The following is a 15442-nucleotide window of genomic DNA, read 5'->3' on the forward strand; positions in this document are numbered from 1 at the left end:
ATAATATCTCATAAATGTGTATAAAGACTAATTAACTGATACTCCTTCACAAATTAAAACAGAAAACTAGGTTTCACCTAACTTTTCTTGTTGTAATATTAAAAAGTCTAAAATTCGAATTACATTTCCCGCATATTATCTCCCACTTTGAGAGAATTTTCCCGTTTATTTCCTCTCCGTGAAAGAGGCTTTCCGATAAATGTTGTTATTTTACCATAAACAAATTTATGTCAAATATTCTTTTATTAAAATGAATTTAACTTATTATTTTTATACTATTTCAAGCACTTATTGTTATTTGCGTATATGTATGTCTGTCTGATTTTGCAAGACGCCAAGAAAGCATTGATCTGACTAATATTCGCTATCTATGGAGGATGGCGAAATCAAAGATTTGATTTTAATAAGATTGACAGGAAATATTTAATTAGGTATGGTCTACCTTTAGTTAAGAGCATATATTTCCTTAAAACTACAATCAATGTAGAACCGAATGCATTAAAAATTAGACATTCGGGAATTTCTCACGCGACAACCTTCCTACAATACATATTTCATGGAGCGACGGGGTGGCTTTCATTGACAAGTATGCTGTTTGACAAAAGTAGGTCGACATATTAAAGATATACGCTGAAGAACGTTCATACGTGTGGATAAGACACTGACTTGGATGCTTAACGACAATCTGTTATAAGTTAAAAATAGACATATGATTTTAAAGGCTTTGCGGAGCACATACACGTGTTATACAAATAGAATATTAAAACAAAATTGTTCTAAGCCACATTTCTCACCCTGATTAGGTTCATAATTTAAACCAATTTATGACTTCCCAATGACCACCCCCTTATCTTAGTCTTAGTCAAGCGAGGTGATTTATACTTGCGCTAAGCTTAAATCTGCTTTCTACAAAAAGTTTCTAGTTCGTGCAACAAACTTTAAATTTAACGTAAATTTTGTCATTTCATTTCACAGAAGAGTGAGCCATTATTTTTGCTTATAATATTGTCATGTGGTGTTCATTATTCTGATATTACAATGAAATAATCACAAATGTTCCGTATGCAGAGTGCAATAACGATAAGTCGGTTGCCTGTGGAAAGTGTTATTGCCTTCAACTTTAATAATGCCCTCGTCTGTTATTCTAAGCATTATCATAAATTCAGGCCATATTACTATGATTTCCTAGACAGTCAATATATCATTATAATTCATTATTTCATATCAGTGAAAAATCAGTAATTTCAATTGATTACTGAATAAAACCTTTGCACGTGGTATTAATTAACCTGTAGTATAAAGTTTTATCAGTCAATACCACATGGTGATAATGCCCGGCTACGAATTTAGAGTTACTTCCCTTATTAAAACGCATTCGTGATCATGCAAGCAGTTGTCAGTGTAAATATGCAGAAACACGATTGAATGGCGTTTTGAAAAAAAAAATCGAGGATATGGTTCCTTAATGAAATACACATAATAGTTGTTGATAAACTGGTCAATATCGTGATATTTAGATTGCCCGTAGGTCAGTGGTATTGACTGCGACAAAGATAATGACCTCGCCTACAGCCCGGTCATTATCACGATATTGACCAGTTTATCAACAACTATTATATAATTGCCCTCTTCGTCAGCAACTATAATTGTACAATTCGAATTGATCGTAATATTGGTGCTGAATAATGAACACTTATCACTGTTCGTTTATTTGTTGCAATAATAGACCCTCTTGTGCTTACTGTGGAATAGTCGATGATCCACGCATGCTTAATGTACACTTCCGAGAGGAAAATTCTTCTGTTCTACCCAAGTCTTACCTCGCGGAAGATGTTTTTTACGGAGGCGTGGATGCATGTACATGGTGTACAATTGGTGTATTTTACAGTGTTTAACTTTAATTATTTTCCGAATTGTGTAACATTATATAATTAATTTGATACTATGAAAGTTAATCGGGATAAGTACATCTAGTTTCGGGATACATATCAATTTATTCCACTATCAAAGTCAATGTACAACCACCTGAAGATATGATCAAAAGTACATGCGATAGTCTTATTAGATATAGTACAAATTATATAATCCATCAGGTACATATTGTAAGTGGTAATCAACTTGTGTGTGTAATGGATAACTAGCGACGCTGGGCCTTTCAATTAATACCCACCCCGACGCGAAACAATGCATACGATCTGCATGTATGGTGCACTTGTTGCTATAGCTGCGTTCGTCGTGGCTTCATTACAACTCATCGTGTATTGGAGAAGACGGAGTGTCCAAATAAAGACGACCAAAAGATCAGTGCTTGTGACAGGTATACACGTATATATAATGTTGTAACTATATATTTTGCATCCACCGCCGTCTAGCTTTTTCCTCGTTAACGGTTTTAAAACTCTTCTCTAACACTGCTGAGTGAAATGTACGTAAGTTCCAGATTTTTAAAGCTGTATTGATCATGACCGGTCGGACATTCGATTAAGTTTGTTTAACCGTAACGGAAAGAAACTTTATTTTTTTTATAAATGTATTGATCCCCATTGCTTAATTTAATAAATTAAAGCCATCATCTGGTTGAAGTTTTAATTACTCATTTTAAAAAGCAGATTTTGCCTGTTTGCTTCCCTATGCGCCGCTAAAATACTAAATTCCACTGAATTTGCTGCTCGCTGCGAAATCCGTAACTTTCACCACTGGGCTAAGTTGTATCAAAGTTATATCAACTGCTATAAACAGTCGAAATGTTTTCTCGTGCTCTCAATTGAGCTATTCAGGCGCCCTTGTGCCATAGTTTCTAATTTAAGTTTTTTGGCCTTCAAATAAAACCAGTAAGTTCTTTGGACTTTCTATATGAGGACTAAAACGATGTTTCGAATGGCAGTGCAGATCTATCCCAATGTGTGTGAGTGTGTGTGTGTGTGTGTGTGACTACACAAACAGGATTTGGAAACACTTCTGTTAAACCTCGATGTTAACGTAGCACAGAATTGCCTTTAAATTGTCTTAATTCTAACTTGAACTGACTTGCAAGTTCTTATGAAATAATTACTACACAGGGTGTGATACGGGCTTTGGGCGTCAGATTGCTAAACAACTATGCAACAGAGGGTTTAGTGTCATCGCAGGCTGTTTGAACTCCGACCGGGTCGGCACTAAAAAACTGTCTAATTATTCAAAGAATATGCACATACTACAGCTGGATGTTACGAAGGACAACGATTTGTCAGAGGCATTAAAATATGCTGAAAATTGCTTAGGAGACAAAGGTAAGCATATGGAACTTGTAAAACTGAATTCCAAATATGACAGAAACTAGTCTCAACTTAGCACATTTAATTATGAAATATAATATAAGATAATGAGTTGCAGCTGAAATCTGTGAAAACCAAACGTGTCCAAGTCGAACAGAATCTATTTCTATAGGCTGGGTTTATCCAATTATTAATTACATTTTGCATACCACTTTACATGTAATTTTCATCTTTTCTGCATCCCAAGAAAAGAAAACATGATTTTTTTTTAAAGATGCACAAGTAATTTAGATTTGAAGATTGGCATCAAGTAACTCTTTTACACCTCGCCTCGTACTTAATCTAAAACCCGTCGAAATCACGCTGCACAAATTTTGAAAGGTTGGATTATTTTCTTTGATGTGGAGCCTCCGACGATTCATGTTTGTTTTCTGGTGGCGAAAAACAAAAATTAATCGGATTGCTTTGGGTGTGAATTTATGAGATAGAAAAATATCGTCTGTGTACATCTGGAATCCTCCACAAAAGTGGGTGATATGAAAAAAACCATGTTCAATATAACGAACAGAATAGAATACAATTACAGAAAAAGACATAACTGATTCAGTAGATAAAAAAAACCCCTAAGTATGCACTTACAATATGAACTTTCACAAAATCCAGGAGTGACATCAGGTGCTGCAGAAGAGTGAGTATTTCGTAGTTGGCCAGTGGCACTCGTCACATTATCATTGCAAGTGGGTAAGATCAGGTACGATTCTGGCTACAATAATGTAGCTCCCGACATACTCTGTGAAAGGTCCCATCAATAACAATGGATAAACTGATGTGAGATTCTCATAAACTGCTCATCTTTGATCAAATTGTACTTCTTTTCAGACCTTTGGGCTATTATCAACAATGCTGGGATAGTAGCAGGATCAGCAGAATGTGAATGGTGTCCTTTGGACCAGTACGAACGTGTTATGAACGTTAACTTGTTTGGGGCCATCAGAGTGACCAAGACCTTTCTTCCGTTAATAAGGCAAAGTAAAGGTAGAATTATCAATGTTGCCAGCATAGCAGGTAAATAGAATAAAGCCCGTAATAAGAGTGAGCATGACGTCTGTTGAGCTTGCATTTGTCATGATTTGTTGTAATTTGATGTGAAGGGCTGCATACACATTAATTTTATTTACGTATATAACGTGAACCCGCCTTACTTAAAGACCCCCTAAAACCCTTACTTTGTTTCAGTTACATGTTTTACACGGCAGTAATTTTTTTCATAGAGACGTTCATTTTCATTGAATATCTATCATAACGACGCAAGGTCTGTCAGAGGTATAATTAGTTCAATATCCTTTAAAAAAAAAGTACATAGTTTGCAATCACGTCGAATTAGGGTGACCGTTATGGCTGAATCGTGATAGACACCTTATTGTATCATTTGAAATAAAATTTTAGGGCGATTTGGTGTCCCTGGCTTTTCGGCATACTCAGCATCAAAATTTGGACTGATAGGATATTCTGAATGCCTCAGGAAAGAAATGACTAAATTCAACGTGAAAGTAGTAACTATTGAGCCTTCGATGTATAAGTAAGTACACTTAGGTACATGCATATAATATATTTATGTATTTTCCCCACGGCCTTAAAACGGCGCCTGTATACATATATAGTTTAGGTATGTTCATTTGTGCATGAATTTGTCCACAGGGGATGGTTTAATCGGTGATTTTTTTTTTATCATGTATTATATTTAGACTCTAATGCTTAAAATGTCTGTTTGATTACATAGAAAACGCTGGAAATAACTTGAGAGGCTGTTCCTATTTCGTAATTTCGGGATCTGCACCTGCCAATTTAAAATAAGAATAGGCAAATGTCCATATTACTCTCGTCGTTTTGTACTTATCACATATTTTTAATTAGAATATTCAAGTTTTTGTAATGTTTTTATAAGGTTCGTCGAGTATACATTTTCTTTTATATAGGACGAACATCGTAGAAACAAGTCGTATTTTGGATCAAAATCAAAAGTCATGGGAAAACAGCCCCGACAGTATTAAAAAAGAGTATGGCGAAGAATATTTTAGAGCTTACCAGACTCATGTTGGAGAGAGTTTTTTAGATGAAGCCAGTGGCGACATAAGCCCTGTAGTAACTGCAATGGAAGATGCCGTATGCAGCAAATATCCAAGGATTACTTATATTCCAGAGACTTTTCATTACTTGCGTACAGGACTTTTGTTAACAATGCCACACAATTTTCAGGAATATATATTGTCCATCTTCTTGAAAACGGTTTCATGTAAACCAAAGTGTATTGAACTAATCAAACATAAACGTGATTAGTTGTAAACGTTCATATTTATGTTTTGTCAATAGTACAATGATGTATATATATACATATTATTATTTATTGCTAATTTATTTATTGATCGATGGATTTATTATAGTATTACATTTTCATGCACCGTTGGTTAATAGAATAGACATTGCTCTGTACGAATCCAACATGCAGGTACGCAAGTTATCTCCCCCAGACTCATTATTCTGATAATATACACGAAGTGCGTGTGTAACGGAGATTTTTAAAACTCAGTCATTTGTATGACTCGAACTACCGACGATTTCCAGTACTCGAGACTAAAATACTACCATGAGACCAGCGGGGCTTTGTTTATTGAGTTCTCTTTGTTTGTCCTTGTTTGTCCTTGTTTGTCTATATGTTCTCGAATGTTTTCATTGGCACTTCGATATTTTTCTTTTGTATCAAATTGACATTGTGATTTTTTTTTCGTTTCAAAAGTACCATTTCTCATTTCAGTGAATTTCGTTTCTTTTTTCTATCGTTTTGTAGTTTAGCATTGCTCCTCTTTCAAAGAATATTTTTATATCCAGCCTTTCGAGTACAAAAAAAAAATATCTCTATGAGTATCGTATAGGATATACGTTGTCATGTTTGGCACATCGTACTTATATTTACTTCCCTTTTAAAAATATTTTTGGTAAGTTTTTGAAAGGGGCGTTACCCCTCCAACACGCGCAATCGGAACATCACTCGGCCTTTTCCGGGGAAAAAACTGGAAGAGGTTGAGTGGTGTTCCGATTGCATCACGCAACAACCTGGTTAGTGGTCTCATTGTCGATTGAAATGTAGAACAGGAAGCATTTTTCGTTGAAACCATAGATACATTTTGTACTTACATGGGGTCGGGATTTTTTTTTCTATACAAAAATAAAAAAATACGAAATTATGTGTTATAACGTCCTGTATATACCAGTCGACCCCCATATACCAGAAAAACTTCATATGGATAGTACAAGTGCAATATTTGCTTATAATACATGTTTTGTTTTGTATTAGTTTTGTTTAAAAAAAAAATCCCAACTCCAAGCATCATGGTTGAATTTAAAACTATTTCTTTTTCGGTTAGTAGCTAAATGGTTTGAAATAAGACATTTAAAAGTATCCACAGCTCGATTAAGTCAAATACATGTATTTGAATTTGAAGTATATACTGTTGTCCATTGCCCCAATCAGACAGTAAACCAGTCTGTTGGGTTGCAGTGTTACTTCCCTCTGTTCAAAATTAAGGAAAAGACGAAGTCAAAGTCGGGAATATCATAAAGTTCTATTGCAAAATCTGAAAAAAAATAATTTCAAAATATCTCCGCAAAATTATAAGGATATACATGTAATTATATAAATGCGGTGTGCCATAATTATGCACATATTTAGATTCTCTCCGAATGCATGGAGCATGGTGTCACTTGTGTAGGTATGGAAAGCTCGTGTGTGACAAAATGTTAATTATCAATTCATATTTAAATATTAAAATCGAGATTATGCATGCTACAAGCCATGTAGTTTTGTTGAATATGGGGCTTAAATGCACAAAAATACAATATTGCAACGAAAATTTTCATGCAGTGTATTTTTTTGGTGTATCTCGGCTCAGTTTGATCTACTGATTTAGTTCTTTTTACCTCTTTTTCTTAATGTCATTGGTTTCTTTTCTGTTGCCATGTAGAAAAAAAGCAGAACATTTGAAAGTCGTGGTTTGCTTCCACTATCGAATCGCAGCTTGACCTATAGATACACATATTTAACAGCTTTCGTCTTTGATTATGTACCAGAACCATTAACTATTGAGTATCTCAGTCATACGAGTCATTATTAGCGTCTTGTGACGTCATCTAAGTTTTATTACGTCATAAAGTAAATTTAATACTGACTCCAAATTTTGAAGATGAAACGTGAAACAACAATTGCCTTATGTTTCTCTGCGTTTTGTTTTGCAATGGGTAGCGCAGCACTATTCACGATTTCTATGTTATTATGGAGGCATACAGATATTTCATTGGACAGTATGATTGTGGCTATAATCTTAATGATAATGGCACTTGTCCAAACAATTATTTTATTTTGTTGCACCTACTTCGGTAGAGGGAATGTCTGCCAGTGTTCTGAGATAAAGATTGAAGAAGAAATATCGATGGAAAGTATTAATGTTGAGCAATTTGGCAAGCAAAATAAAAAAATCCAATGCGACCTGTAAGTACAACTTATTTGTTTTGCGTAAAAGGAGTAAATTCACTAACTCTAGTTTCAGGCCTACTATTTTGTCGAAGTTTCAACTTACTATTTGAAATATTCTATTTGCCAGTTTTCAAGCCAAAAATAATACCTGAATACTAATATACATGTACAAAAAATACAAGCTATTGTGTCATAATTTAGTCACACGCTCGCTCCTTCTACATAGTTTTTAAAGATATTTCACAGAAATGAGAGGATTAGGGGTAGTTTTTTAATCTAAAAACATAGACCAGCAAGCTATGAGCAACAGATTTTTTTTCAGAAGTTGTAATGGTACAGAAGGCTATTTTTGTATAAATATCAAAGAGTTCGATAAATGCGCTTTATATTTTTTACATAAAAGTGTCTCATGAAAAAAAAGTATTTTAAGGGGACGGCCATTACATTCTTAAAGAGGTGGGGCTTGCAGATTTTGAAAATAAACAATCTGTCTTTGATCATGTGGGAAATAAATAATCTGGCCTCATCATATCAGAAAATAAATATTCTGACTTTGCAAATTGCTAGAAAATAAAAACTCTGACCTTGGCTAGTGAATTGAAAATAAATATTCTGATCTTGGTGACCCGTGCAGGTCCGGGTGTCAGAAGAATAGGCCCACAGCAGCGCTAAGCTTGTCGTAAAAGGCGACTAAATATTGCTCTGCCCACAGAGCAACTGGGTTGTGTGCACCAGGTGGTGGAATGGGGGTACCCCTGGTATGTCACATGCTGGGGTTGTCAGGCTATAATACGGAAAACCTGACAGCAAACCATAGTGGTGCACCGTGTTGGGAAAAATGCCACGTTCATCGCACGTTAAAAAACCCTACTGTGGTATTCTCCCGGAGTAGGAACCATGGGGCTCCGCCACAGCAGGCTAAATTGCCCGACCCTACCCATCTCTCCCTATTTCCAGTGGCAATCAAAATTTGTCGACCCCATTATCCTTGTGTCCCATCACATTTTTCATTTAATCATCATTTCATGTTCATTTTATCATCCACTTCATGTTCATCGCCTGAATATAGCTGAAATGTTGCTGCTCGGGCGTTAAACCGCAACAAACAAATAACAAACAAACAAACTGATCTTGGCTAGTAAATTGAAAATAAATATTCTGACCTGCGCAAAACATTTAAAAAATTTGGATTGCTACGCTCGCCATAGTTTCATAAATTAGAATAGTATACATGTTTAATTGAATTAAATACTCCACAAGTTTTATACAACATCCTAATAGTCTCCAGTGACAATATTAAATACCGTGGATTCCTCTTAATCATATACACGATTTGTCAGAAAAAAATAATGCAATTAACAGAAATATGATATAACATTTATCAGGAATGTTTAATTTAGTATGGTGTAATGGTCTTATTCTTTTATAAAGCCTCCTGTTCCTATATAAAACAACTCAAGGGTATTGCACCAACATAATGCAATTGCAAACAAAGAAATAATGTTATATGGCTTTTGACTAATTTTCACAACAAACATATTATATCAAACAGTTGAATTAGCTACACCTTTTAATTGAGTAATAATTGTTAAAATAGATCGTTAAGGCCAGGAAGTGTCAATTTTTATAATATTTTGGAAAACAAATTATGCAATAAACAGGAATGTCTGTTTAGGGCTAGTATACAGTTAATAGGAATTTATAACATGGAAGATATGGGAAATTATTTGGTTCTTGAAAATGTTATGCAATTAAAAGAAGTATGCAATAATCAGGTATGCAATTGAGTGGAATCCTCTGTACATAAATGACTTTACTAGAGTGAAGTGTAGTTGAATATTGCAATTGCAGATTTCATTCATATGCATAGATATGCGAATCTGTCCTCTAAAAAGGACCTCGCAACATTTCCAGCCAAATTTGGGAGATACTTCAGACCTAGGAATGTCATCTGATACAGTTGAGACTATGTCTTGTAACATAGAGAGTGCACTTCATTTAATAATGAATATAAGAACACATACTTTGGTATAGAACCTAAACCACATATTTTGGTAACCCGTGTGTGCACATTTAACAATTTTCTTTTATAAGTATGGAGAATAAATAATCTAGCCAATGTTAATTGTTATGATGAAAATAAATAATCTGACTTCCACCAGGCTGGAATAAAATTTCTGACCTGACAAAAAAAAAAAAAAAAAAAAAAAAAAAAAAAAAAAATAGCCCCACCCCTAAGAATCTAACGTTGTCCCCTGACGCAATTCGGCTAATTTTTCTGATTTTGATTTATTTTCATCTACACCTTTTAGTGAAACACGCGCATTAGCAGCGATGAAACTTTATTTTTAACAATAATTATAACTAGTTGAATTATGCAATTATCAAATTTATTTAAAACACTTTAGTTTTCGGGGCTGAATTTGATATTTTCTGAACATACTCCTTTGAATTTACCGCAATTAAGATTATAAAGGGAGGTAACACGTTTTGCACGCGGTTGAAAGGTTAATAATAAGGATGTTCAATGTTTACTTGAAGAATGTGTTATGTTATGTGATATCTACAAACAAATGTCTGGTGCGATATGAATCAGGTGAGAATCTATAATAATTACGCTCCCATTTTAGTTCTGTAGAGACCTATCGATACAGGGTATAAACATATGTCAGGTCCTTTATTTTCATCTGACACAGTACAAACCTGATCAGGTCCTCGTTAATTCAGATGCTGATGCAATTTATCTAATGTTCATGTCGAAGGTTGATGACCAAGCAACATTAAATTACACGCCAAACATTTATAAATATTAATGACTCTGAATAAATCACCCTGAATGAAGGATAATAACAACTGAATATCTAAAATGTAGGCAGCAATCAAAAGGAAAGTTCGTATAACATTTTATGGCAATATCAGGGCAACATTGGAAAGTCGGAAGACCACCGCAATGTTCCTGACTTGGTTTAGGCATTTCAAAATAAAAGGTGGGTTAAACCAGGTTTATAGCGCTAAACCTTCCGCTTGCATTACGGTCGATCATTTTCGGTATATTTAAACACAAATGGGCAGCGTCAAATTGGCTTCACAACTGTACTTATTAATTTGGTGCAGTGATTCATTTAATTAACGTGCATGCAGCGCCATTTCAAAATTGATTTATCACCATAGTTAATGTAAAAATAAATTTAAATTAAAAAAAATATATTTGAGTTTACTGTCACCCAACCGACCCATTTTTTCGACCATACCTTAGCGTTTTTAGATATTTTCAGTAAGCACTATGGAAGTGAAATCATTCCACTTTAGGCTCAGTGTAAAATTAAAAGTGCACGTTTAACCTGATGTAAGATACATGTGTATGGTTCAGAGTGTTTTTTTCTGATGTGAACATTTTTCATGTCACGTTTGTAAGTATTAAATACAATTGACTTTATTCAATAAGGTATTGTATATTAAGAAATTCAATAAAAAGCCTTTCACAAACAATTATTAAATTAAATATAAAATACATGTTTTGATTGCCGTTCCGAAGTCGATATTTTTATTTGTCTAACTTCGTCTCAAGGTTGATTTTTATTTGGTCAGCAAATGTGTCAATTTATTCCAAAGTTAATTTTCCCGCTTAAAATTTTTAGTTATGTGTCTGATTCCACGTCTGCGCAGCTCACTTCACTCAACAATGCAACGGTCACACTGTAATATTACAGGTTGTTAACTAGTCAAAGTTACAGTGTTCTTGTTTATATGTTTATGCGACAGCGTATTATGTATTTCAGGGAATAACTTGAGTAAATGGACGTACTGGAAGAAGATATACATGTGTGAAAAAGAAAGAAAAACCTTTGACTGGTTGATAGATCCGAAACTAACAGTTGAAACAGTTTTACCTTATCTGACCCAAACGAAAAACATTCCTATAAATTTACTAGACCTGGGTACAGGATCCTCATTATTTCCCCTAGAATTAAGTCAACATTTGACGAAAAGTATGAATTTGTTCTGTTTAGATTATGTAAACGAATCTTTGGAATTTCAGAAAAAAATATTTTTCGAAAGAGCTGCTACCCAAGTTGCAGGACACAGCCCGGGAATTTACTTTTTATGTGCGGATGCTAAATACATTCCGTTTCGAGCTAACTCTTTTAGTTCGATTTACGATAAAGGGACAACAGATTCTTTGTTGAAAGACAAACTCAAAGGGAAAGAGGAAACCAAAACAGTTTTATTAGAAGTGCTAAGAGTTTTATGTAAAAACGGAAAACTTTTACAATTTACTGATGAGGATCCAGATGCTAGAATTCCATTATTAGAAGAATGTTGCAATGTTTCGTTCAAAATTTCTATTCATTATAAAATCTTGTGTGTTGAGAATGTAGAATACTTTATGTATTGTATTAAGAAGTTGTAAAGTCGATCATGAATTGGTATCTTTATAAATATCGGTTTAATGCATGTTAATTGTTCATTTTCATATTATTTCATGTACTTCTTTTAATACAAAATAAAATTGTATTTATTACATTGTTTATGTTATTTCTATCACCAACTGTCAAAACACCCTCATGACTGACCTAAATAATAAAATACTAGTAATTTTTTTTTGCAATATCTGTCGTGGCCGGCAGATCGATAGAAACCGAACAAGTCCTAGTAGGGAGATTGGCTAAATCAAGTACATATTTATTCAAGGGAACCAAGATTCGAGCGGAAACCGAAGAATATTTTCCAAGGATAAAAACCAGACAGGGAAAACAGACACACACAACAAAAAAAAACATGAAATAATAACCAAAATAACACGTATAAAGAAACGAAAGTATTTGAGCAACCCGTATTCCACCGACACCTGAGAACACGGACCAGGTAAACCGGTAGGGTTAGCGTCCTCTGTTTCTCTAGAAAGCCGAAATATATAAATAAAGACATTGGTGACCTTTCGACTTTTTTGGTGAATTTCATTAACAAACTGATAGCTTTCAGTCTCATTAATGATAAAACCACGAATAAGAGATTATTTAAAGTTGGGAAAGTACTGTCAAAACTGTGATAGGAGCCATATGTATAAAGCAACAGTCTGTTTAAAAAAAAACTATGATTAAAATATCTCTCTGCAGTACATCTATTTAAAATTAACCTGTATATAAATACACCTGTCTTATGTGTCCATGATTTTGCTCTCCTTTCGAAGGTCATTTAAGAGGTTTGATTGCAATGGAATAAGTCAAAACCGTGATGTTGAAATTTCTTTATAAAATACATGTTCGTCATTTTGTTCACTACATACATGTAAATACAGACGATTTTTCACTTTTTATTGCCCTTTTTATTACCTTGGTTGGTTCTCAAATTACTATTGGATATGTTTGTTAAATTTACATTAAATTGGTTGTTATAAGTCCTATTGCATAATTGCATGCATTTAAGGACGAGAACGTGTGACTCTGCATGTTGTGTGCTATGTGCTAGTTCACTGAAGCAACAGCACATAGATATGTCGTTCCGCTCGGTCGGGCACATTATTCTGACTATGAGTCAACAAGTCGTCACAATCTACATGTATCTCCGAGCATGCCGCGTGCTTTGCGGAGGAGCAGTGACCACTATGTATTCGTCTTTGGAATAACTAGCCTCAGCACTTACACAAAAATTTAACACTTTTCTTGTCATTCACACAAAAAGTTGACACCAAATGACGATTTATCACCCCTGATGATTTGTAGGTAAACTAGTAGTTTAGTAGTCCGAGAATTCGTAGAACTCTTAATGAGTTCGTATGAAAGAGTTTTGGATACCTTATAGGCAAGCAAGTCCATAAAATGTATGTAACTTTAAAGATTTGTGTTTAATGTTTGACAGAATTGTTATAGTTACTCTTTTAAAGCTCGGAAAGAATGATGTTTTGTTTGTTGGGGTTTAACGTCCGAGCAGCAATATTTCAGCTATATTCAGACGATTGGAAAGAATGAACAAGTTATGTTATATATGATTCTTGATACATACAAGTTGTTGCTGAGATAGTACGGTGGAATCCTATGTTTCACTGCTGTCCGTATGTACGTTGGTTGAAGGTCTATTCAAATAGTTCACTAAGCCAAAACTTCAACAACAACCGCACTTTTATGGCTATTATGAATTGGAAATTTGGTATAACTTCAGATTGTCACACTTTATATTTATCATCTTTGTATAAACATGTTCAACGTTTTTGGCCAATAAAAATATAGAATGTGAAACTATAACAAGAATTAGAACAGTCGAAATATTGATATAAATTGTCTACTACATATACATCGCCTTGGTCTTGCTGTCAAGCCAGAGCAATGAGTGTGAATAGATTGATAATATAAGTCATGTAGTACATCTTGATCGTGAATGGAGGACGATAAGGATCGTGAACCTCTAATTAGAAGTTTTTCAGTTTTTTTTTTTTTTTTTTTTTTTTTTAATTTTTAAACAATTACAACAAAACTGCATTTTTACAAACAAAGCAAGGATGTCTGTCACCATTACAATTTAGTGTGCAACTACAAAAGATACATTGTCTTTTGTTTCATTTAACTTAAGCATATTTTAATGTCAAAACAGCAGCGGTGATTGGATCAAGCACAAGTAATCCAAACGAATGCCACGATAACCAGCATACACGCATAGAACCTCCAAATGAACATATACGATGTATTCCCAAGCAGTACATTATTCAGATTATAGCACGGGTGACTTCAAAGGAAATGTGACCGCATAATATGCTAAAAAGGGAAGTAAAACTCGCCCCTAAACTGCAGAGAGTACTATATGTATGTTCTCCGGGAACATTATTCATAGGTAAGCGAGGGCTTGTTTTAAAGTAGAAAGTTCGGTAAGGACACCCTTTGACCTCATAATTTGGGCATTTTGAAAAGTTGATTAAAGCTGATTTCCAGGTAGTAGTAATATATTAAAATGGTCACAAACACTGAATATATGTTTTTGACTATATATATGACGTTATCCCGGAAAAAAAGACGGGATGCATTTATGTAACTTTTACAAAAACCTAAAATTTTTAACATTTCTGCAATTTTTAAGATTGCTTTTGGTGGAACGGAAGTTACCACACGTAATTATTATGTTCACTCAAGATAGTTTTTCATGAGTTGTAACTGACAATAATACACAAATATATGAAGCATGAGAATGAAAACGTATGTGGCCATTTGTTAAAAGAGTAAAAAACCGCACGAAATCTGGTGATTTCCAGCCTTTTGTTTTTTTACAAATTTTTAGAGCCAAATTTGAAGGGCATATATGACTGTACATGTTCACATTAATACCATAAACCAAGCAAATCAACTATAAAACACATTAAACAGTTGGAGAAACATCGTACAATTTTCTTCATGTAGACTTTGCTTTTGTGGCCGAATCTCGCCCTTACCGAACCAACTTCTTTACAAAAAAGTAAAATAAAAAATATTTATAATATATTATTAACGCAATGTAGAACTGCGGGGAAACAAGCGATAGAGGTTAAAACGAAAAACACAATTATAAGTTAAATGTTATATTGAATATAATAGACTGCAAAGGTTCCAAAACATACTACAATGCGGTATCCACAAAATGTCATTATTAGGATTTCCGAACTGTCCCTTATTACAATTTGCACACAAAACTGTGT

General features: G+C 34.1%; 2 protein-coding genes across 5 annotated transcripts; both read left to right on the top strand.

The window, feature by feature from the left end:
* Positions 1–1882: 1882 nt before the first annotated feature.
* Positions 1883–7101, top strand: LOC148619728 (short-chain dehydrogenase/reductase family 9C member 7-like). The gene is made up of 5 exons (XM_088579950.1): positions 1883–2317; positions 3060–3269; positions 4134–4319; positions 4701–4833; positions 5231–7101. Exons 1-5 carry the CDS (start codon positions 2185–2187, stop codon positions 5589–5591), a joined length of 1023 nt encoding a protein of 340 aa, XP_088436076.1. The 5' UTR covers positions 1883–2184; the 3' UTR covers positions 5592–7101.
* A 355-nt stretch (positions 7102–7456) lies between these two features.
* On the top strand, positions 7457–12304 carry LOC148619729 (citrate synthase-lysine N-methyltransferase CSKMT, mitochondrial-like). 4 transcript variants are annotated; one of them, XM_088579953.1, is made up of 2 exons: positions 7457–7797; positions 11562–12304. In XM_088579953.1, the coding sequence occupies exons 1-2, from the start codon at positions 7752–7754 to the stop codon at positions 12191–12193; spliced, it is 678 nt and encodes a 225-aa protein (XP_088436079.1). In that variant the 5' UTR covers positions 7457–7751; the 3' UTR covers positions 12194–12304. The 4 variants fall into 4 exon arrangements, with proteins under 4 accessions (XP_088436079.1, XP_088436078.1, XP_088436081.1 ...); XM_088579952.1 differs by lacking the exon at positions 7457–7797 and adding an exon at positions 10266–10378; XM_088579955.1 differs by lacking the exon at positions 7457–7797 and adding an exon at positions 10288–10378 and having other exon boundaries at positions 11822–12304.
* The last annotated feature ends 3138 nt before the right edge of the window (positions 12305–15442 follow it).

Source organism: Perna viridis, chromosome 4 (genome assembly GCF_037379345.1).
Source record: "Perna viridis isolate PV_CMFRI_1.1 ecotype Kerala chromosome 4, ASM3737934v1, whole genome shotgun sequence".
In the NCBI taxonomy this organism is placed as follows: Eukaryota; Metazoa; Mollusca; class Bivalvia; order Mytilida; family Mytilidae; genus Perna; species Perna viridis.